At 38.0% G+C, this 23318-nt stretch overlaps 3 protein-coding genes across 4 annotated transcripts; 2 read left to right on the top strand and 1 right to left on the bottom strand.

The window, feature by feature from the left end:
- Window positions 1-1724: 1724 nt before the first annotated feature.
- On the bottom strand, window positions 1725-5623 carry LOC116172338 (aspartate--tRNA ligase, mitochondrial). 2 transcript variants are annotated; one of them, XM_031489537.1, is made up of 8 exons: window positions 5478-5623; window positions 5151-5429; window positions 4735-5103; window positions 4537-4643; window positions 4234-4483; window positions 3890-4189; window positions 3626-3838; window positions 1725-2076 (listed from the first exon to the last, which is right to left on the bottom strand). In XM_031489537.1, the coding sequence occupies exons 1-8, from the start codon at window positions 5535-5537 to the stop codon at window positions 1726-1728; spliced, it is 1929 nt and encodes a 642-aa protein (XP_031345397.1). In that variant the 5' UTR covers window positions 5538-5623; the 3' UTR covers window position 1725. The 2 variants fall into 2 exon arrangements, with proteins under 2 accessions (XP_031345397.1, XP_031345398.1); XM_031489538.1 differs by lacking the exon at window positions 1725-2076 and adding an exon at window positions 2090-2201.
- Window positions 5624-7390: 1767 nt separating this feature from the next.
- Window positions 7391-13934, top strand: LOC116172233 (zinc finger protein DZIP1). Its single transcript, XM_031489405.1, has 6 exons — window positions 7391-7701; window positions 7753-7976; window positions 8024-8791; window positions 12374-13008; window positions 13059-13236; window positions 13285-13934. The coding sequence occupies exons 1-6, from the start codon at window positions 7593-7595 to the stop codon at window positions 13852-13854; spliced, it is 2484 nt and encodes an 827-aa protein (XP_031345265.1). The 5' UTR covers window positions 7391-7592; the 3' UTR covers window positions 13855-13934.
- Window positions 13935-16196: 2262 nt separating this feature from the next.
- Window positions 16197-21516, top strand: LOC116170606 (alanine aminotransferase 2-like). The gene is made up of 5 exons (XM_031487111.1): window positions 16197-16228; window positions 19429-19687; window positions 19739-19945; window positions 19995-20279; window positions 21075-21516. The coding sequence occupies exons 1-5, from the start codon at window positions 16197-16199 to the stop codon at window positions 21402-21404; spliced, it is 1113 nt and encodes a 370-aa protein (XP_031342971.1). The 3' UTR covers window positions 21405-21516.
- The last annotated feature ends 1802 nt before the right edge of the window (window positions 21517-23318 follow it).

Below are 23318 nucleotides of genomic sequence, written 5' to 3'. Positions count from 1 at the left end.
AGCAGAAATGGAGACAGTCGCCTCCACTAACTAACCTTTGCCCATTAAGTTGCATTACTTTAATTTTGAAGTATGTCATTTAGTTTTTTTTTACTGTAATTTTGTGTAAGTATATGTAACGACATAAAAGACATTATTATTATTATTATTAAATCCACCACAATGGCGCATTTATATGACTGTGGGGGCGTCAGAAGTGAGTACAGAGACAAAGGGAAGTGGTAACCCCCGACAAGGTCTAACTGATGGTGGAGTCAAAACACAAAAATGCGTTGAAGTCCCTTCGATCTCACACGAGGACGAAGGCCGCAAATTTAGTTTTAATTATAGTTCAGTGTTTTGGACCTTCTAGTCGACTTTAGCAGACTGTTAGAATTTAGCTACCATTCTTAGTCTTTAATTAAAACCCCGATTTACTTCCTGGTGAAAGGCGTGACCCTACGGGGTCATTGGATTTGACCCATTTTCAATAAACTTATTACATGTGGCATATAGCTAGGTCAACTGTGCAAAGTTTGAACGGAATAGGTTCAAGCGTTTGGCAGAAACAGAGAGGCGTGACCCCAAGAGGGGTCATTTGAATTTGACACATTTTCAATAGGCTTGTATTACGTGTGGTATATAGGTGACTAGACTGCATGGCGTCATCGCGAAGGGTGGAGATATAGTGAAAGAGATCATCCGGAAGAGTGTTATCTGGGGGATTGTAAAAACTGAAAAAATTGATAGTGATGCGTTCGGAAGGACACCGCGGTGGCGGCTACATATATTCTAGGTCTAGGTGTTGGAGATGGACGTTTTTGGGCAATTGGGTAAAGGTAATGTTGGGGTCATCGAAAAGGTGTTGGAGTTTTTTGGTTTTTTGGTCATGTCAAACGCAATATGGGGAGTTTGGTTTCGATTAGGGCTGTGGTTGTAAGTAAACATTATGTTGGTCATTTCGGGTATTTTGAAGGTGAGGATGGAGTTATGGCGTGCGGGATGTTGCGGATACAATAGCGGTATGTTGTGGGTGAGTTTATATCAAGTGGTGGGACATGACTGGTACATGATGTAGTAGTAAAAGCCAATAAGGAGCTTGAAAGGGTGCGTGTTCGTTTTGTTGGTTGCGTGGGTGGAAGTTTGGAAGTAGAGGGCGGCGTTTGGTGATCTAGATTCTAGTGGGATGTGGTGGTGGTGTTAGCGATTTGCCAAGTAGGTGCAATATGAATGGAGCGGCGGTAGGTTTTTGGAATGGTATAGAGAAGATCGAGCAAGCGGAGCACGGGGTTATTTGATTTTTGTGGGTTTGCGTTGAAGGGGGATCGGCGAACAAGGAGTGGAGAAGAGCCGTGACGAACCATGGGAGGATTTTTCTGTTTCGCCTCGCTTTAGGAAAAGCGCACGCGTCGCATTATTGCGGAGTTTGTTTGTGGGTAATGTGTGCTGCCTATGCAGTATGAACGCATCACCACTGTGGTGCAGACTTAGATCATAAAGACATAAACATGTACGATCTGTCATTAGTCTGACTTCATAAAGATATGTTTCTAATTAAGGGAGCAAGAAACAATTTAAGCAAACAACTTCTAGATGATGTCCAAATATGACCAAAATTTTTAATGAAAAAAACGTTAAGCTGAAAAGTTTGTGCTTCCCATATCTTGTTTCTGTTAATGCTCATTGATCTCTAGTTGATTCCATGTGTCTGTCTGTCTGTCAGTATATTAAAATATCACTTTAAAATTATGAAGATTTATTACTAATGTCTATACTATACAATTTCTTATCATGCTCGTTAATGGGCGATGGTGCTCCAGTGATAGGATCGCGCCCCTCAAAAGTTTTAGGGAATGCTATGACATCACGAATACTTGGCGTGTTCAACATAGTGGCAAGTAAGCGATCTAGTCCAAGAGCAATACCTCCATGTGGAGGACAGCCCGATGCTAACATTTCAAGCATGTAAGTCATTTTCTGATCGTCAATGTTGAGCAAGTCAAAGATGAACTTTTGCTGGCGGCTGTCGTGAATACGAATTGATCCACCGGCAATCTCATTTCCATTCAGTACCAAATCGTATGCCAAACTACGAGCCTATAATTAATACAAAAAATAACACATACAACTATTTCTATTGCATATACGGGCATCTGCACCATTTAAATTGTATAAATAGGTACTACAATCGTATTTGTGAACTGCTGCATCACCCAATAAAGCTATATATTATTATTATTATGGTCGGTGTTTCTTGTGAGAACTCAGGTCTAGCCTGGTTAACTAATCGCACGGATTAAAATCAAGTAACGATCAGTGTCTGTGTCTGTGTCTGGTGAAGTTATGTAGGGTCCTAAAAAAAAAAAAAAATCACACATGGGCACAATAAGCCAACGCTATCAGGAAAGAGGAAAACAAAACAAAACAAAAATCATTATAATAATTCCTGTAATTTTATTAAATGCAGTTTATTGTGTAAGTGTTTCTTTGGCTTTGCGTTTGGGTTGAATACGAGTGGGTTGTGATAACGTGGTATTCTTCGGTGAGGATGGAGTTTTGTGTTTTTTAACTGTGCTAGGGCGTGTAACTTTATTGGGTGGACCTGTCTTTGTAGTGCATGTTGCGTTACTTGTATTTATGGTGTTTCTTTGTTCTTGAGGTTGTATCTGTGTTGTTGCTTGGGTTATTGGTGGAGACATTACAGTATGTTGTGAGCCTGTAGTGCTTTTAAGGTTGTTGCGTTTCTGTTGAATACGAGTGGGTTGTTTCTGAGAAAGAGGAGTATTGTGTTTTTTAACTGTGCTAAGACGTGTAATTTTATTGGGTGGACCTGTTTTTGTAGTGCATGTTGCGATACTTGTATTTATTGTGTTTCTTTGTTCTTGAGGTTGTATTTGTGTGGTTGCTTGGGTTATTCGTGGAGATATTACAGTATTTTGTGAGCTAGTAGTGCTGTTTAGGTTTTTGCGTTTGGGTTGTATACGAGTGGGTTGTGATAACGTGGTGTGTTTCTGAGAAGAAAGAGTATTGTGTTTTTTAGCTGTGCTAGGCCGTGTAACTTTATTGGGTGAGGGCGTCTTTGTAGTGCATGTTGCGTTACTTGTATTTATTGCGTTTGTTTGTTCAGGAAGTTGTGTTTGTGTGGTTGGTTGAGTTAAGGGTGAGATATTACAGTATGTTGTGTGTCATGTTGTGAGTCTAAAGTGCTGTTTAGGCTTTTGCGTTTGGGTTGAATACTAATGGGTCGTGATAATGTGGTTTGCTTCAGAGGTGAATCTCTGATTGTAGTATATATTGTATCATTTGTTGTACTTGCTTGCTCGGTAAGTTGTATTTGTGTGTTTGTTTGGGTTAGAGGTTGAGATATTACAGTATGTTGTGTACCGTGTTGTGAGCGATTACTGTTGTTTACATGTATACGTTGTGGATCATTTGTGTATGTAGTATCTTGTGTTATGTTTAGAAATTTACGAACAATATGGCATGTGTTGATAATGATTGCTTTTTGTAAATGTTTGTATGTGTTTTTGTCTAAACCTAATAGTTGTAAATTGTGGTGTATTGTCTTTGGTATAACTCCGGTAGCACTAAGAATAATGGGAACTATAAAAAATTATTATTATTATTATATTATTACAGTACGTACTTTCAAAGGTTCCGTCTGCAGTAAACCAACATCTTCCGGATGAGGTGCTGTGAAAGGATGATGGTTGGATTGTAGACCATTCGCGTTTTCCCCCTCCTCAAAAAGTGGAAAGTCGGTCACCCAAACCGGATGGAAACTGTCATCCTTTACCTTAATACCTTGCGCTTCTACATGTTCAACATACTCCAAACGGCACGTGCCTAACAGTGACACCTAAAAACAAGCTCACAGTGGGCCGGCAAGAAAATTTCCTTGCTAATGTACCACATGTTTCCAATCTCCATATGCCAAAAACAGGACGGAATTACCCTTCGCGTGAATCAACTGGCGTAAAATGTCGCAGCTTTCTTCCCCAAAAACACCCGACATCCTCAAAAACCAATCCTTCCAATTAGTTATTTTACTTTGAATAAATTTGGCTTTGGGATAATTCTGTGAAAGTCGCTTTAATTTTTGCTTAATAGACGTGGATAGATGAACGTGTGGTTCTTCAAATAGTATGTAGTATGCTGCAAAGTTATCAGTTGTCGCTAATTTCTTACATGCAACTGTACAGTTTTGAAGCTAAAACTTTAATTGTATTTTGAACGAGTACATAATTTACTCACATGAAAGTGAAATCGTAAGTCTGGTTTGTCTGTTCCATATTTTTCCATCGCTTCCTTATAAGTTATTTGGGGAAATCGGCGAGGTAGTGGTTTTAAGATGCTAGGCCAGGAGTATTGAAGCAGTTCTTCGACAAGATTCATAACACCCTTGCAGTCTGTGAACGACATCTCTATGTCGAGTTGAGTGAATTCGGGTTGTCGATCAGAGCGCGAGCCTTCATCACGATAGCAGCGCGCTATTTGAAAATATCTACCTACTTGTATAAGTATTGGCGAATAACAAGAACGAGAAATGATAAATACCTATCTATTGCTCCTGCCATAAGCATTTGCTTAAACTGTTGGGGACTTTGAACCAAGGAATAAAATTGACCAGGGAATCGAGTGGGAACGATGAACTCTTGCGCACCCTGCATAATAAAAGTCAGTCAAATACTCTAAAAGTGAGGCTAGATTGTACCATATCAACTGAAGTTAATTGAAACAACAACAAATACTCACACCAGGAGTCGCTTTAAACAATGTCGGAGTCTCCACATCAACAAAGTTACACTCATTGACAAGGTACGTGCGCATAGCCATTAACAAATCAGATCGAACCCTCATATTCCTCTGCATACCCTCAAACCGTAAATCAATATATCGAAACTTCATACGAAGGGCCTCCTTCGCTTTCTGGTATTCTCGTATATTAAACGGTAAGTTATCGTTTGCTTTATTGAGTACCTCGAACGTTTCAATTAATACCTCAACTTCACCAGTTTCCTGGTTTTTGTTTATCATCCCTTCGGGCCGTGTCAAAACTGTACCAGTCACTTTTATAACGGATTCATATGGTAGAGTTTTAACTAGCAGTTGTGTTTCAACATCCTGTAACACTGCACACTAACAGCCGCTTAGGAACAATTACTACTCACTTGATCTTTAATAAGCAATTGAGTATGTCCATATCCGTCTCGTATCACCAGAAATTTATTCATTCGTTGAAATTCCAACCAACCGCATAACGTGACTCTTTCGCCGACATTTTCACGTCGAAGTTCCGTGCAAGTGTATGTGCGATATGTGTAAATGTTGGAGTTTCGCTGTGGACCATGATTTTCGTTATCTGTGTCGTCTACTAGGTAAATATTCTTAGGCGATTTCGTGGAGAATTTAGTACTATTTGGTAACATGCAAACATTGGGAGTAAGTACCTAGAATTACAATATTTAAATGCACAAACAGCTTCTAAATTATTATACTTGTATTAATCGTTTAGGACGCAAAGTTCGCTTACAAATAAATGGTAATAACCGAGACATCGGGCATAAAAGCTGTAATTACAAACAAGTTTTCAATCTTACCACCTAACCTCAAATTTAACATTTCAAACAAAAAGTGACGGTATTTCCACAGAGTTGTATATATTTACTTATATACAACTCTGTGGGTATTTCTAACACCATGTACGGCAGCGACTAAGAAGTGCATCTACTATGGCTATTATATATAGGGTGATGCTTTGTTATTATATCATACAAAAGCTAGTACAGTTAATTTACTGACTATGACCATTATAACTGATGCTGTGTACCTAAAATATATATTGATATCCAATTCAGCACCAAATCTCAGCATATAAATCTCACATTCTGGATAAAGAAAAATAATATAGGTACATTTATTACTGTTGCGGCCGAAGAAAGTTGCCCTTGGATTTCACGATGGCTGCTGTGTTAACCAAACTAATTTCGCAGATCTACGTCGAGTTACTGCACCCTTCTCACCCCTTCTGGTAGATTTCACCGAGTATAGTTTTCGCAACGGGGCTTTCTACACCGCTTTCCCCAATTTTACTTGATGTATTCCTGATTCATTCCTCCAAAAACACGAATTAAATCTGTCCAGTGCAAACAACGCAAGCTGGTGTTAATAACTAAAAGGCGCATAAAAACAAAGGGCTGGATTATTTAAAAATTAATTTGCAAGGGGTGGTTTTATTTTTCGACTATTACCGCACTACTATTTAAATACATTTATTATCGCGTTGCTATTTTTAGGCAAACAATTTTTGTGCTTTCAACTTTTTCTCGTGCACGCATCCTTATAATTCACTTGGCCCTTAACTATAACACCAACCCGTTTTTTATACTGACTAATTTATGGCGCTAATGGTTGCATATAAATCGTAATAACGGAAACGGATGTGAAAAAGCGTAAAGAAAACGCATGACTAAAGGAAATCATGAAACAGACGTAAAGAAGGGGCGATATATCGATTACGTGGTACATGTTTAAAGGAACTATGGTGGCAGAAGGGACGAAAAAAGTATAAAAGAAGCTTGAGAATAGCTTGAAGAAGGAGCGAAATAAGGATGTCACACTTGCCATTCTAATCATAACATGACTTATGACATTGCTACCTACTCATGCTCTTCAATATAAATTGACGTGTGGCGGAGCAAAGTTGTTATACGTACTTATGTTGACGATCATAATAGAGTAAAACATTTCAATGCACTATCTCGTTTAATACAGATGATAAATGTTGAGCATATAATATATTGTCTTATATATGAAAGGCCTTGGAGTTATAAGTTATAATCGTCTTGCGTGTGGAGGTTCATGGCTATGAATTATCCTGGTTCTGAGTGGTCCTGTTCCAGATGGCTATATAAACGATCCCTGTTGCGAATTTTTCTGGATATGAGTGGTTCCGGGTATGCATATTCCCAGATATAAATCGACCTGACTATTATTAATCCTGTATAAACAGTCCAAGTATAGAGTGTGCTATTCACATAGCTCAATTTTATTGTGATTGGGCCTATAAATTCACATATTTTCTGTGAAATAAAACATGGAATTGTTTGAGGATTTTCTGGTTATTAATAGCAGTATCCATAATGCAAAAACAAAACAAAATACAAAACTGACAAAAAATGACAGTTCAATTCTTGTCTGTGATTGGTTAGCGCATACAGTTTGTCCACGATTCGGGAATGCAGCTAAACTTGAACTTATCCCTATCGTATACGATCATGACGTCATGGCAGCCGGTCACATCACATGCACATCACGGAGCATATCGACTAACTTCGGGAATCGATACCCTGGTCGTGGCGAACGGTACCTTTTTTTGTGAACGTGACCATAAGTACTGCTGAAACAGAATGCGGCCAGTATTTTGTTTGTATTGTCATTTAATTCCAACCTCACTTTATTTGAAACTAAACAAAGATAGTGATTTCCATAAATCGGTCTACTTACTAATTTGTACCTACTTAATTAATATTTTCTGTGCATCTATCAGTTTCATTTTCGTCTTTATGTTGTATTTAAAGAGAGACAATTTGGTTTCTTAACATTCTGGAATCATGATGTCCGATGATTACCAATGGCATTTCGATTACACGCGTTTGGTTCGCGATACCGGATTCACCTTTCAAATTGCTCACTCAAAACCTTCCATTACGAACGACCTCGGTAAGTGACGACTCCAATTCTGCTTCTATTATACTAAATCTTACGTTCAAGCACACATCGATATAGAGAACGTTATCCGACATCAGGATATTGAATTGATCGATCGAAACATTAATGCAGTTCTGGAGTTTCATTTAGACACTTCTTCTTTGGATCCTAACGTAGTTAAGATTTTTTCTATTAGTCAGTTAGCTGTGCAATATCTACTCTTTTGCAAAAAGTACTTGGATAATACTGTGGCATATTTAAAAAAGGAGGTTGCAGCAGCAAAATTGGTGAGGGCACGAAGCCGTTGTTAAATTTACTTAGATCGTCATTCTAGCACATCAACAGCTTGCATAGCTATGCCGAACAGCTTCAACACGAAGCGATAACTGCTAAGAATGAGATTAAGCAACTGCAAACGACCTTAAATTGCCAAACTGCTTGTACACAAAATGTCCCACTATTTCCTTGTAATCAATGCTCCAAGGCATTTTCGTCAGAGGAATATCTTGTGGCACATGTACAGAGACGCCACGAGAATGTGGTAAAAAGTACCTCATTTCAACTCGAAACTGATAAACTTCAATTGGAGATAAAGGCCTTGAAGGAGCGTTTAAATAACACCGAGAAATACATTCACAGTGACGATGATCGAGTTACAAGCATTCCTAAAGTTGCTACTCCAGAAAATTCAATTTTATCAGAGCTACAGCATAAATTTGAGCTATTAAAGGTGCATGTGGACAACGAGTTACGCATACTACAAACTCAGAAGTTCGATCAGGATAAGTACGAGCAGTGGTTTGAGACGTTTTTGAATAAGTTGAATAGTGAGAAGCGTACACAGTGCACTGGTACAGGTGATTTGCCAATTTCTACTGCGTGTCAGACGAAGGAAGACAGAATTGATGTGGTTTTGCCTAAGAAGGTCACAGTTAGCCATGATGGTACTACACAAACTGATATTGTGAGCATTGCAGAGGGAGTCTGTAGCAATTGCGAACAGTGCTCTGTGCATCAGTCTCCACAGTATCAAAATGGGTACTTTGGTGATAGAGAATTGCAGCCTCACTTTGAAAAATTGGGAGAAATGATTCAAGAATGTGTAAGTAGCTACAAAGGCTCTTGAGTTTGAGGGGAGTTTGGGGTAATGGTATCGTGTAGACAGTCTGAGTAATAATAGGGTAATTATTGAGTAATGGTAGAGAGAACGTAGTCAGTTTTGGTATGGTTATATGTGCAAGGTAAGTGTGCCAATAATGGGCTACTCAGCACCGCATATTAATATTTCTCTCAAAAGAAGCAATGCACTACTGGTTTCTATTGTTCCTAACCTTTGTCAACGAAAGTTCAATTGTAAAATTCATCTTCTAAAGTATTAGTTGATAGTCACAAACAATCTAGGTATCCTTGCATGTTTAAGGCGTTGTGCGCAGGTGCACCATCCTGTTGAAAACAACAATTTCCAATTTTTGTTTTTTTATTGTGTGCCGTACTAGGTGCCATACATTGTACGTACTTTTTTTATGGTCCAAATAAAACATAAAGGTGTTAATAATTTCTCCAAAACGAAACGTTGTAGGTATTGAAAATCTCAACGTTTTCTTATTGAGCTCAAATATACTGACAATGAGAAAGTGGTTTTTATTTTCTCTGTATCTGTTCAAACGAAATCAACAAATTTCGGTTTTTCTAGCATATCTTCTGAAGTAATCGGAATTTTCTGGTTTTGTTTACAGCATGATAAGAATTTTTTAATTGCGCAACTTTTTCCTAATTTGAGCATCTTCGTATCTTCTATGGTTTCCGAGATTCCCATGATAGACTTTCCTTATCTTGGACACAGTGTATACAAGAAATACGTGAAATTGCGCCCACCTTCCGTTCAATTACCCGTTTTTTTAAATTTTTCAAAAGAGAAAATGCACAAGCCAAAAACCACTAACAAAATTTCAAACTCTGTGACTTCCAATATTGTCCCACAACCTGCGGCATCATCATCCGGAACATTATTTGTAATATTCACGTATCAAATACAACTGCACATTTTCAGACCCGTGCTCAAACCAAATTGCAACCACATTCTAACATTTATTAATTACAGTAGGTACATGTTATTATCATTAGTTCACTATCATTATATCATTAAGAAATAGCCAATAGAAACAAAGATATGGTTTTGGTGGTTAGCGACACACAATACCTAAACCCTTGTTTGAAATGGCTACTTTATGCGTGTTCTTCTATTTCTTAACTATATTAGACAGAACATATGTACCTACACTACACATATTTACAATTTTTACATAGGATTAATATTGTTAATATTAATACGTCCTGGGTCGTTGGCTCCTGGGAGTATGTGGGCGTACGTGCGATTTCGGCTGGGATTAGCGTTCACGTGGGCGGTTTGGCCGGCATTGTCGACGGTGCCTTCGTTGGTGATGGCGGGAAGGGCTCAGTGGATGTGGAACCTACTGATGTTCGTCTGCGCGTTTCGTCGCTCTTTCCACTGCTTACGGGGCGTTACCGACGGTAACGGGGGTTCTGTGTAAGCCGAGGACCATATGTAGTCCACTCTGGACCTTGTATAATGCACGCAAACTTGACCAGATGTTTTTATATTTTATCGCGCAATTTCACATTCTACTCGTACAATTAAATAAACTAAACAAATATAGAAATCCAGCTCCTTTCGAGATACGACAAGGGGGTGACTATTTCAAACCCTTGGACGGCAGTGCATCTGGGTATTTTTGTTGATTATTTATTCTCGATCTATCATTAACCATTCACGAAAATTTGGCCGTGATAGTATGTGCCGTTTTCGAAATACGACAAGGTGGTGACTATTTCAACCCCTTGGACGGCAGTGCACCTGGGTATTTTTGTTGATTATTTATTCTCGATCTATCATTAACCATCCACGAAAATTTGGTCGTGATAGTATGTGCCGTTTTCGAGATACGACAAGAGGGTGACTATTTCAACCCCTTGGACGGTAGTGCACCTGGGTATTTTTGTTGATTATTTATTCTCGATCTATCATTAACCATCCACGAAAATTTGGTCGTGATAGTATGTGCCGTTTTCGAGATACGACAAGGGGGTGACTATTTCTACCCCTTGGACGGCAGTGCACCTGGGTATTTTTGTTGATTATTTATTCGCGATCTATCATTAACCATCCACGAAAATTTAGTCGTGATAGTATGTGCCGTTTTCGAGATACGACAAGGGGGTGACTATTTCAACCCTTTGGAAGGCAGTGCACCTGGATATTTTTGTTGATTATTTATTCTCGATCTATCATTAACCATCCACGAAGATTTGGTCGTGATAGTATGTGTCGTTTTCGAGATACGACAAGGGGGTGACCCCTTGGACGGCAGTGCACCTGGATATTTTTGTTGATTATTTATTCGCGATCTATCATTAACCATCGACGAAAATTTGATCGTGATACTATGTGCCGTTTTGGAGATATGATAAGAGGGTGGCTTGTTCAACCCTTATTGACTCGTAATTCTGCTTGATGAGAGGGTTTTCTATTTAATTGTAAATAGAATTGTTTCATTATTTAGAGGAAAAAGAATAAGAGCAAAAAAATTGCGTGGCAAGGTCTATTTTCGCTTCGGGTATGTTCGGAAATTTTGGCCGCTCTTTTCACGCCGGTGATTAATTAGCGAAGTGTTCCTATTGGCTTCAAATTTGCTACACAGTAATTACATTCTATTTTGAACAGTATCAAAAACTAGTTAAAAAATAAAAACAATCAAAAAAGTAGGACTAGGACTTCCACCTTTGTGCGTATCTCGTCCCCAAAGAGCACTTTACTGGTAGGTATGTAAAAACCGTTTTTCGAAAATTTCAAAGGCACTCTTAATTTTTCGAAACTAAAATTATGTCAAAAATTAGTTTCCAACCAAGCAGTGTTGACCCACAGAAGCTCGAAATTCAATTCGAAAATTTTTGTCTTTTATAGGAGATGACCAAACAACCGGGGGACGCACTGTATATTATTTTGATAGTAAAAAATTGACTAACAAGTGTAAAATATTTTTATTTTTTATTATACCATGGTAAAATACCAAATTTAAAATTGCAATAGCTGCTCAAGGTGACCTCCATTGTTGTGTATGCACAACTCATAATTGCATCACCTGCACAACTGATATCTCCTTTTCGAATCCATATAACCAACGATGTGATACCTATCCCTTAATAGAGCAAAAAATCATTAAAGAATCAATCTAATGTTATACAATATTACATAGTTGTAATTGGGAGATAAAGGGCTACTTCAAACTATAAAAAATATACAGGGTGTCTCATTAAAGATCTTGAAAACGTGTTTTGTTGAGTACCTACTCCCTAGTAGGTATATTGTTCAATCAGTTACTACATTTTTAGGCGTAACTGATAAAATACTCTCTGTAAGTTTCCTTACTAGTTCTTCTTTAAGTTTTCCGAATTTCTGCTCATATTCACTTTTGTTAAGGGTATAGTGAAAAACTCGCTTAATTATACTGTGTATGTACATATTATTGAACACATTTTTCATTGACATTAAAAGACATATCAAAAAACTTTGTTAAAGTTTCTTAGAATAATTTAATTTTGATAGCATGCTTCAACTGTTTTGTAAGAGCCCATTATAATTTTTGACAGTATTGAATATTTCCAGGTAACAGGAAGTATGGAAAAAATAGAAAATCAGGTGCAAACCTTCTGTGATAAATTGAAGTTTTCGGCAATGACAAATGATAAAGATATTTCCCGACCATCTTCCATTACTGCTGTCATCCATAAGGAAGATAAATTGACCGGAATCCATGATGGATGTGAATCTCAGCGGTCACTAGTTCCAAACGATTTACAATCTAAAATTGTCCCATCAGATATGAATGTGCGCGAAATCTCAGCTCATGGTAACTATCCCAAAGACAATGAGACCGAGATTAAAGTTGTTCCCAAACCAAGAAAAAAGTGGAATACTAGCACTCCCATGACGCCAGAAGCCGTTCCAATAGCTGTAAAATCACCCAATGAAAATTTCAGTAATGCTGAGAATACAACCCCTGATAACCCAATGTCAGACAGTGGTGGTGACACCGTTGACAGCATTCAGAATGTTACAGTTGCACCGATTGACCCGATTGTCGAAACAAAAGTATTCGATTCCATTAGTGATACTAGTGAAAGTGAGGATAGAATCGGGAACGAGGAGGGTGGAACTGATGATACCATCGAAACTGATCAAAGCAATGACCCAGTGTTTCAAACAAAACGCTCTATTCTACCCACGTTAGATAAAAGAAGGTAAACATTTGCACTCTGTAACTTGTCGGTTTTCACTCACAAACTTGTAGTCCCAAAAAGGTTGCTCTTACACCGGCAGTTCTGGGCAGTGTTAAAAAAGAAGTGGAAAGTCTACTAGACAAACAGCTAACACAGTTGGGAGTTTCTCCAGAATGGTCCTCGATACCTAAACAATCGTACGAAAGGGTCCTCAAAATTGTTATGCATCAAAGCAATCTGATTAAAAAGGTACATCCACTATTGTAGGTAGTTAACAAGCTTAATTTAATTTTGCAGAGGTATCCGGGCTATAAAAAAATAAGCGAGGATATTTTAAAACAGGTCGATAGTCAACTTTTGGAGCAGGAGAAGAAGAACGAAGTCAAACGACAAAAACCTAGCGCGAAAATGTACGAGTCCGTAAGTGATACCGATACGGATGACACTATACGAAATCGGAAAAAACTAGTCTGGGGGAAAGGAGGCGGCTTGAACCAAACCCAGAGGAAATATTATAACGTCATTCAGGAATTCAACAAGAAGAATAAACAAAGTTCGTCCCCAGAACTTAATCTAAAGCCGCCATATATCGTTGATGACAAAATGGAGCAAGCCAAAAGTGCTTTGAAAAATTATCCGTCAGTTGCTTCATTGCATAAGAAAAAGGTGATTTTTAACTTGGCAACTTCTGAAGGGCCGCCAGCGGATAAAGTGCAGTCCTTGAAAGTCATCGAGGGGGGTGGTAGTACTAGTAGTATCGGAAGTTCCGTGTTCGACTGTTCCAAAAGTAATGTTGCTGATAAGGCAAGTAAAAAGCATGAGGCCTGGGATGTTTCAGAAGATGATATAAGTGATATTCTGAAGTGAGCATTTGTCATCTAAATAATATCTAGTCATTTTTGTCATTCCGTCCCCTAGGTTAATAGCAAATACATATTTATTTAGAATTGATTTATTACCTTCTCCCCCTTGCCCTTAATATATCTATGATTAAAGAAACGGAGGACTCCGTCGGGAAAGAAACGCTGTAAATTAAGCGTTTGTCGCCTCAATTTGAAAACCGACGCGGGAATGCGGAAGCGGGAGCGGGACATATTTCTATAGTGGGATAATGCGTGCGAACCGCCGCATCGGTTTGCATATCCCCCGCATGCCTCCCTCATTCCCGCAACGGTTTGAGTGAACCGTTTTGAGTACCCTTATTCAAATCCGAATTCGAACCGAGTACCTTCTTGGTCATAGCCTAGGGTCTAGGTCTCTTTCGCTATGACAAATTGGCCAGATAAAAATGGGGACCTACACTACTTCATACAATATTGCTTAAGATAGATACCATATAAAGACTAAAGGGTTTCTTTTCCTTTTTAAGACATAGCTTTTAAAAATGTCACCAATAACATTACATTGTCATTGGTACTGTTTACAGCTCTCCCTGAAGAGAAGGACCGATATATCCAGTACACAAGCACAGGCAGAAGTCATTTCCTGTTAGTTGGAAGATAGATATTATTGATGTGAAACTGTTGATCATAGAAAACGTTACCATGTCATCGAAGGTAACAGTTGAATGGTTATCAATAGCTGCAACACTATATACTATACCTACCCGTGGCAAGGCCAACAGCGATATATATCCTCCTGATTTACTAAAGGTATTTCTTTTCAATCTGGGTTATAAGGTTTTTAGCATGATTAATTGCCCCGATTGTTTACTTGAATATTTAATTTAGATATTATATCTGTTCCCAATTGAATGAATTTTGTATTGAGTCAAATAGAAGAAGTTTGTTTTTTTCTACATTAATTTATTCGTAGAGAGTGATTTGCGGAAGATTCGCGAACGCTATCGTGGCTTAACGCCCATTGCCCAGGGCTTCCTATCAACAAACCTAATTTCCATTACCTTCATTTTTGAATTCTCACCCATACTGGGACCTTTTCCACCAATAAAACTAATTTTTTCTAGCCAATGATATCTCTTTTTGAACTGTCAATCGTAGTGCACGTGGACTTTCTTTTACTAATTTAACGGTTCCCATACAACGCAGCAAACTTGATAGCGCGGAGAATGCCACGTTTGTAAAATCTTCACGTAATACGTGGAATTTCATTACGTCCTACAACTTTGGCGTCGTCAGCTTTTACATTCATTTAACTGGTTGGGGTGGTAATCTATGATACCACTTACCACATAAAAAAATCGTAAAAAGTTTAGGAAATCCTACCAAATATTAAGACCGTCAACGGGGCACCGTTACACATTTGATAGGATATAGATATAGGCTTGCCATTAGTGCAGCAAGACATTTTTTTCCTAATTTGGGATGATACTCAAATTTGGGCAAAATGCTTAAACGATTCTGCAATAGTGTTGACTTACCCTATACTTACAGTTGGCTACCCTGGAAAAAACTACGGGCAGAGCCATCTACCTTTCAAGTCGAAACGATAACTGTCTTTTCGCGGCACTTTCGAATCTCGGTAGCAATCGACTAGTTATGGATGGCACGAATGAACTGCTACGTTGTGTAGTTGTTCTTTTATGTGTTGGAAAGTGATCGGGGAATTGAATAAAATGTAAAATTTTGTGTGCAAGAAACACGAACCTATAATTAAGAACATAAGTTCGTGGTAAGAAAGGACAAAAACCAATAAACTCCTAAAGCAGATCTAAACCAGTTAAAAACGTGGTCACTCGCGACCGACGAAAGTGCATTTTCCCCGCACGGAATCAGTAATAACTCAGGAAGGAATAAGTGATCAATCCAAATAAACTTTTATCGTTATAGTCTCTGTACTACATAAAACATGATCAATCAATTCAGGTACACCACACATTAAGTACACAAATCTACAATCAATTTAGGCAAAACTACTCGTGAAACAGTAAATTTACCTTTTGCACTATGCGATCAAAAATAAGTTTCTCTGTCGAGTCACCTTTGGAATTTTTGTTTACATGGGAGAGCGTACTTAACTTGAACTTCCAAAGGCGACTCGGCAGCAACTCATTTTTGATCGCCCGCTAGCTAATTAGAGGACCCCTTCTCGTATTGCTAAGATCCCAAGAGATGTGATCCGCACGAGAAACGCAGTAAACAGATACAGCGACGAATCGGAGTGTACGGCACTTACTCCACGGAGAACCAGTTAAACCGCTCATACTGAGAAACATCAAATTAGTTGAGCCCCCTTCTCTTATAGCTAAGATGCAAGAGCTGCGATCCGCACAAGAAAGAAAGTAACAGATACAGCGAAGGATCGAACTGTATTATGTACTTCCTTAATGGTTACACATGCAGAGCAACATCACACAAATATAATAAACTTTCTCGTGAATACATAAATAAATGCTTAATAAGCAATATAAAGGCATAATTACCTGTACAAACACGATTCAGATAACTACATAACAAAAGCTCGAAGTAGGTATGCCAAGCTGCGATATCAGTATTTTATGCAAAATGTACATAACAACAAATTGTGACATGAAATTCAATGGTAATAGGCAGAGCTAGGAAATGCAATCCCGCAGCAAAATTTTGATCCAGGTATTTTTGCGGGATCGTTAGATGTTAATCCCGCGGGATCTCGGTATTTGCGGGATGTCGCAAAATTTTAAATGTATTGGAAATTTACTACAATATTTCCATACAGCCACTTAGGTATACTAAAGTATTTATAAACAATCGACGAGTTCGACATATTTGTCTATAAGAATAACGGTACCTACCAGGGTACGTTAACGTTAGCGAATAATTATTGCAAGAACCGCAATAATAAAAAAAAGTGAGAAATAATCAAATTCACTGAGTTGGGAATGTATGGAAAAACGGAAAGTCAATGTCCTTACGATTTACGCACGACCTGTATGTATCTGCACTTTTGCGTTACTCGTTTTATGAATAAATCGTAAATGTAATGTCGCGTCCGTGTCAATCTTGGTCGGTATATTTTGCAATCCCGCAAATCCTGCGGGATCCCGGTATTTCAGGATCCCGCGATCCCGGTATTGCATTCCCTAGGTAGAGCCATTGGGATATTCAATGGTAGAGCGTTTCGTATTCTTTGCATATTGCCATTCTTTCACTTGTGGGAGGATTACTCGGGGGATTATAAGGATAAGTTACCACAGTTGTCAGGTAAACCCTTGCCTCGGCTTTCCGACTACGTATATAATATTAAATAGGGAATAGCCACAATATAATAAACTTGGGTTTGTGCCGTGGTACAAGTTTAGTTTTTTACAACAAAAATCAAAAACCAAAAATAATTATAAAATGCCTTTTAGCGCCTTTATTGCGTATCTGACCTAAAAAGAGTGTTAATAAATAGTACCTAAAACAGTATTAATAAACTGCAATGGACGCTATTGTAGACTTGTTTATATGCCACATTAGCCAGTGCATGCGAATAAAAATGTGTTTAAACCCTTATGGCATTTTTGCACCTTTCACACCCTCAAAAACACATATTCATCCCAAAATTTCATTCAAATCGCTTAAGCTGTTTTTGAGTTATTGTGTTCACAAAAAACGAACCACATACATACAAGTGTTTCAAATTTCGAGGTTTCTTTTAAGAATAAATGAAACACGTAACATTCATTTTCAAAAACTATTCGTAATTGAAGCATCAGGTATGACCTTTTCATATATGAAAAATAATATCTGCCAAATGGCATTCTCTTGAACACCTCAACAGAGGCTCACTTTCTTTTTCAAATTTTCAATGACATTTTGACATAATCATTGAGGATCTATCTCACCAATGACGCGAATAATTTAATAATAATAATATAATAATAAGCCATTTATTGGACATACTTCCACCTCAATAATATATAATAACAAAACAAGAAAACAATTTAAAAAAAAAAGAAGAAAAGGAGTGTCAAAGATTTCATCCTTAAGTGCAGGAGTGGATTATTCTTAGACCTACTTATTTAATTGCATAAAGGTACAGGTCTTTAGGCTTTATACATCGTTTTTTTTTGGGAATAATAAGTGATTGTGATATCCCTTCGCTTTTGTACCATACACACGCAGGGCCGGATCTACTTATTTTGCGCCTAGGGGCCCATCGAAATCGATTTTCTTTCTCCTAATTTGTTCGGATTGATTTAATTAATAGTAAAAACATTTTTTTTCACTACTAGCGTCTGATGACATGATTATTAACCTTTTTTCCACTTGTAAAGTAGGCTTTCTCGGCATTTGTTCAAAGTGGTTAATAATTTTTTATTATTAACTAGTAGCAGAATACGGCCTTCTCAGAATAGAAACAGCAATGTTACGAATTTGTATGGTATTTTGGCGGACCCTGGTGGGTGTACTGTGAACTAAAGCATCAAAATCAGAGTAGCGCCATCTGGCGACCAGCTTCTAAATCCATGAAGTAATTTCCCCAATTCGATCTAAATCACAAATATAGATAAAGAATACACAGTTGTTAAATTGCAAGTGTATTTAGATACAATCACATTACATTATTTAACACAGACATCTTAAATTACATGTTTACAAATTACATATAAAACTCAAAAGTAAGTGCAACTTACGCTTTGTAGAAGTTAACACTTTGCAAAAAGATCCTTACGTAACGAGTTGTCCTACGAAATATTTGGTTTTAATTGCTGTTTGGACTACATATTTTTGTTAAAAAATATCTTTAGAACTAAATTTTTGTTCCAAGAGGTGATAAAACCGTTTCAGCAAATTGTCACACAAGTTTTTGACAACAAATGTTAACTTGATCCTGGTGCTTACTGGTTACTTGAGAAGCGAGGGTGTTGAATTATCTAAAACGAATTACAATATAAGTATCTACATCTATATAAATATAAAACTCAAGTCTACACCCTTTTGCGCCTATAGGTACAGTTGGTAATAATTCTGCGTCAATTTGTACCTCTTACTTACCTTGCATAAATAGGAAAGAAATAACAGCACATTTCGACCCTCTTCGCGTTTCAAGCACAAAACAAGCTGTTTCAAAATGTGGGAAACGATGCTTTTTGATATTTTATTGTTACAATCCGCCACACAACACTTTTTACGGTCACATAACTTGTTCATATTTTAAATCTTTCAAAAGTCAAAATTGACATGTGGAAAACTTGTGTACGTATAAAATCGACGGTAAAAATATTTCCTGTAACGAGCAAAATTACAGGTTTTGCAAAAAAATATTTGAATCTGCGATAAATAGTTCTCCGTACAACCACGGGAAACGCTGTAATCAGTGACAATTTAGCGCCATTTATGTTTCTGTTCTGTAAAGGTCTTATTCTGTGAAGGTCTTATTCTGTGGACATTGTAAAAATGGTGTCTCTATTTACGCCAACGGTACTCGTAGAATTTTGAAATCGGACATCTCAAGTTGCTTTTTATCATCATTTGAAGCAGAGCCTTGTTCTCCGTGACTTGACTTTTGAATAAGAATTAATTATCTGAGTTTTACTATTGATAATGAGAAACAATTTCGCCAATTCTCATTTGTTTTTTTAGGAGCGAGCGACGGAATTAAAAACTTTCTAAAACTATTCATCTGCACTGTTAACGGAAAACCACCCGGCGTAATGATTCCAATTCCCCAGTACCCGTTATACTCTGCATCGCTAGCGGAAATGGGCATAACTCAAATCGGCTACTACTTGAACGAGGCGAAAAACTGGGCGTTAGACGGGGCCGAATTAGAAGTACTCGCCCACTAACATACGGGAACATTGCTAACTTGTTATCTATTGTAGAGGGCGCTAGAGGAAAACAAGAAATGTTGCATTCCGAAATGTATAGTCGTAATTAATCCAGGTAACCCCACCGGCCAGGTTTTGACCAAGGAGAACATACAGGAAATTATTAAATTCGCGCACAAACACTCGCTATTTATTCTTGCCGACGAGGTATATCAGCACAACGTCTACGCGGAGGGTTCCGAATTCTTTTCCTTCAAGAAGGTTTGTTTAGAATATTCTGCCGTGCTTCCTGCTTAAAGAACAATTTTAGGTATTAATGGAAATGGGCGAACCGTACTCTTCGATGGAATTGGTCAGTTTTATGTCCTGCTCAAAGGGTTACATGGGCGAGTGTGGTTTGCGCGGTGGTTACGCCGAAGTGATCAACATGTGCCCGCAAGTTAAAGTGAACTACTTGAAATCGGTTAGCGCAATGTTGTGCTCGACGGTTATCGGCCAGGCTTGTATGGATACGGTCGTAAATCCACCGAGAAAAGGAGAGCCCAGTTACGAAATGTACATGAAGGAAAGACAAGCAGTATTAGACTCATTGAATGTAAGTACAGTAATTCCCCGCGTTATATTAAACAAAACCATTGAATAAGCACTTTAAAGAAGTATAACGCCCGTGTAAATAAGAAAATCTGCCCAGGATTCTGTCGTCCCTCTGTTGTGGGGGAAAGTGAACCACAAATTTAAAGCTAGTTACCGACTTTGCAGATTTCTTTACTTATTTAAAATTCCAACCTTGCCAGATTTTTGGCAAGCGCTTTGAGTTTGAATAAACTAGAGTGAAATATTGAATAAGCTTTTATTCAATGCCAATAACAATATTGTGTAAGGGCGGATCAATCTGAAATGTAAGATCATAATGAACAATAAATAAAGTAAAACTGTTCTAAGGACCATTATCTTTACATAATAAATAATGAAACTTTACCTAGCTCCATATAAGGATCTGGTAAATATGACAACACTGTTCAACTCTGATAAACAAGGAAAACAAAGGGCCCCTAAGTATAACTGGTTTCCCTGTTTAAAATAGTCATTATTTACCGCCCGAGGCCAAATATCCTTCAATATTTGTGGTAATTAAACACTTTTAACACACCTTACACCAATTTCAGGTTTCCTATGTAGTTATACTTCTTTAAGGTGCTTATTCAATGACAAAACTAACTTCTCATAAGTAATTTCATTATAATTAGTGTATTGATTTTCCGCCTGAAGTAAATCTGGAATCTACGCGTGCGCACAGATTACTTGAATGAAGTTAGATACTTAATAAACATATAGCCAACATTTAGACAACCACGTCAGGTGTACAAAGTCTAACCGAATATTCTTTCAGATTCGCGCGAAGATGGTCGTCGATGCCTTCAACTCATTCGAGGGTTTCAGCTGTAATCCCGTGCAGGGTGCAATGTACGCGTTTCCAAGAATCACGCTACCACCGAAGGCGATCGAAGCCGCGAAGAAAGCCAATCAACATCCCGACGTATTTTACGCCTTCCAGCTGCTCGAAAGGACGGGAATATGCATAGTGCCGGGATCGGGCTTCGGCCAGCAACCGGGAACATTCCATTTCCGTACGACCATTTTGCCACAACCCGAAAAATTAAAAGCGATGTTGGAGAAATTCAGAAACTTTCATTTAGAATTTGTCGAAGAATATAAATAAAATAACGGATTTTTTTTTACTTTTTTAAATAATTATTTGTAAATTTGCCATTAAGTATAAGGTTGTGCTTAATAGTCGTTTATGTATGACAATAAATATCTATTGTATCGTTGTCGACATGTCTAAAGTGCTGCTGTAGTTAATTTATTGCAACCGTGCATTTAATGTATCCATTTCTTGTTAATATCATGTTAAAAAATAAAATTGTTAATTATTTTCGTTTTATTAATCAGGATCGGTACAAAGCTGATATAAGTGTTCCTTCGCAAGCCTAAAACCCCATTTTTGGTTGCCGGAGCGTTAAAGATGGCATTAATCTCGAAATACAACTTTAGTTTACCATATCCAGGACCCTCGGATACCTTCTGGACTGGAGAAGGTCCCCTAATTAATCATGTATATCATGTAATGTAAGAGATTTCGGAATGGGAAAGAGATCGAGTCTCTCTATTCGAGCTAATCTTTCTTTAGCTTATCAAATGTTGTATTAAGTTAACATCATATTTAAATTACCTATTCCAATTCACGAGTTACTTCCTCGAATTGTTTATTTTTATATATTGCAGATGTGATGTAAAATGTGCGTTTAGCGTTTTCCGCAGTTACCTGTCTCGCTCCAGAATTCCACCATATATGTACCTTCTATGAGCGACGACCGCACACCCCCTATGCGAATCTCGCACTATCTTTTTCTCTCTACAGCTCTCTCACAGCAACTATAGTAAATAAGGAATTCTGTTGTCAGCAAAGATAATGAATTAATCTCCAGAACTGTATTAAAAGTTGTAGTTTTCTCAGAGGTTCCCCGGCGTATACTGTTGACTTATTACCACATACTTACAGTTTGAAACTCTGAGGAGGCAATTAGAACCAACGCCGTCTAACTTTCGTTGTCAAAATGTCGGACGTTTCGGTAGTAGGTACTCGGCTGAGACTGCGTAATACAAATGAGACTCTTTTTTACCATGGCGTCCTTTTGTGTTGGAAAGTGAGACACAATCGGGAAGAGAATTAAATAAGAGACACAATTTTGTGCGTCTGTAGGGAATAAGAAAAATGAAATTTATTACGCACGAGGCTTGGTTCCGCGAAGCAAATCCAAACCGAAACGTCAAGGAAAAAAAGAACCAACAAGAAAAAAACCTAATTAATTTTCAAGCGCTTTGATACTAGTTAGTTGGGAGATACGGTTTTCCAGCCTTCCCTTTCCTCATTTGGGGAATTTTATAAAAGGTACGAGCGTAATTTGGATGGGATCTTTTTGTATTTTCAGCACTGACCGTTAAATTGTTGCAATTTTATCGTAAGTAATTGGGCCGTTTAATTTCAAGGTAGGTGTTGTGATGTTGAACCCCTACAGACATGCAACACATCTTACTACTAAAGGAATTTTAAAATCCCGTTCTGCGCAGACGTCAATTTAGTACAGGAAGCTAGAGAGTGGCGTCGGCGGGAGCAATGGCGGTCCAGTTTTTGATGTTTGCGTACCGGTTTTGTGTGCTTTTCATATTTAGTGTTTGATATATTTTTTCCAAGCGATATAAAGGTTTCATCAATGTTTAAATTTCATGACTTATTTGGTTTCGTTTTTAACTTCGCTTTAGATTTGACTTCTGCTGAATGCACGTATGATGGGGGCCGCTATTGTTTGAGTTTACCGTTAAATGAGTATCTTTTAGCTTGGCCCCCTTGTGCACCTGATTATGCCGCGATGTTTTTCATGATTATTTGAATGTGTTTACGCGGGAGTAGATTACCAGAATGTTACTGCTCTGAATGTTTGGATTAATAATTTATTTCCGTGGAAGAGAAGAACCTCATGCAGTTCGCCCTGTCGCGGTATATGTTTCTTTTTTTCATCTCGCGCAGACTGCAGTTCTTAGCGTCTCGCATTGCGAGAAAGGGGGCCCTCTG

This window comes from Photinus pyralis, unplaced genomic scaffold (assembly GCF_008802855.1).
Source record: "Photinus pyralis isolate 1611_PpyrPB1 unplaced genomic scaffold, Ppyr1.3 Ppyr1.4_LG5, whole genome shotgun sequence".
NCBI classification, from domain to species: domain Eukaryota; kingdom Metazoa; phylum Arthropoda; class Insecta; order Coleoptera; family Lampyridae; genus Photinus; species Photinus pyralis.
Note: the sequence above shows the minus strand (reverse complement) of the source record. Positions and strands in the feature narration are given on the sequence as shown.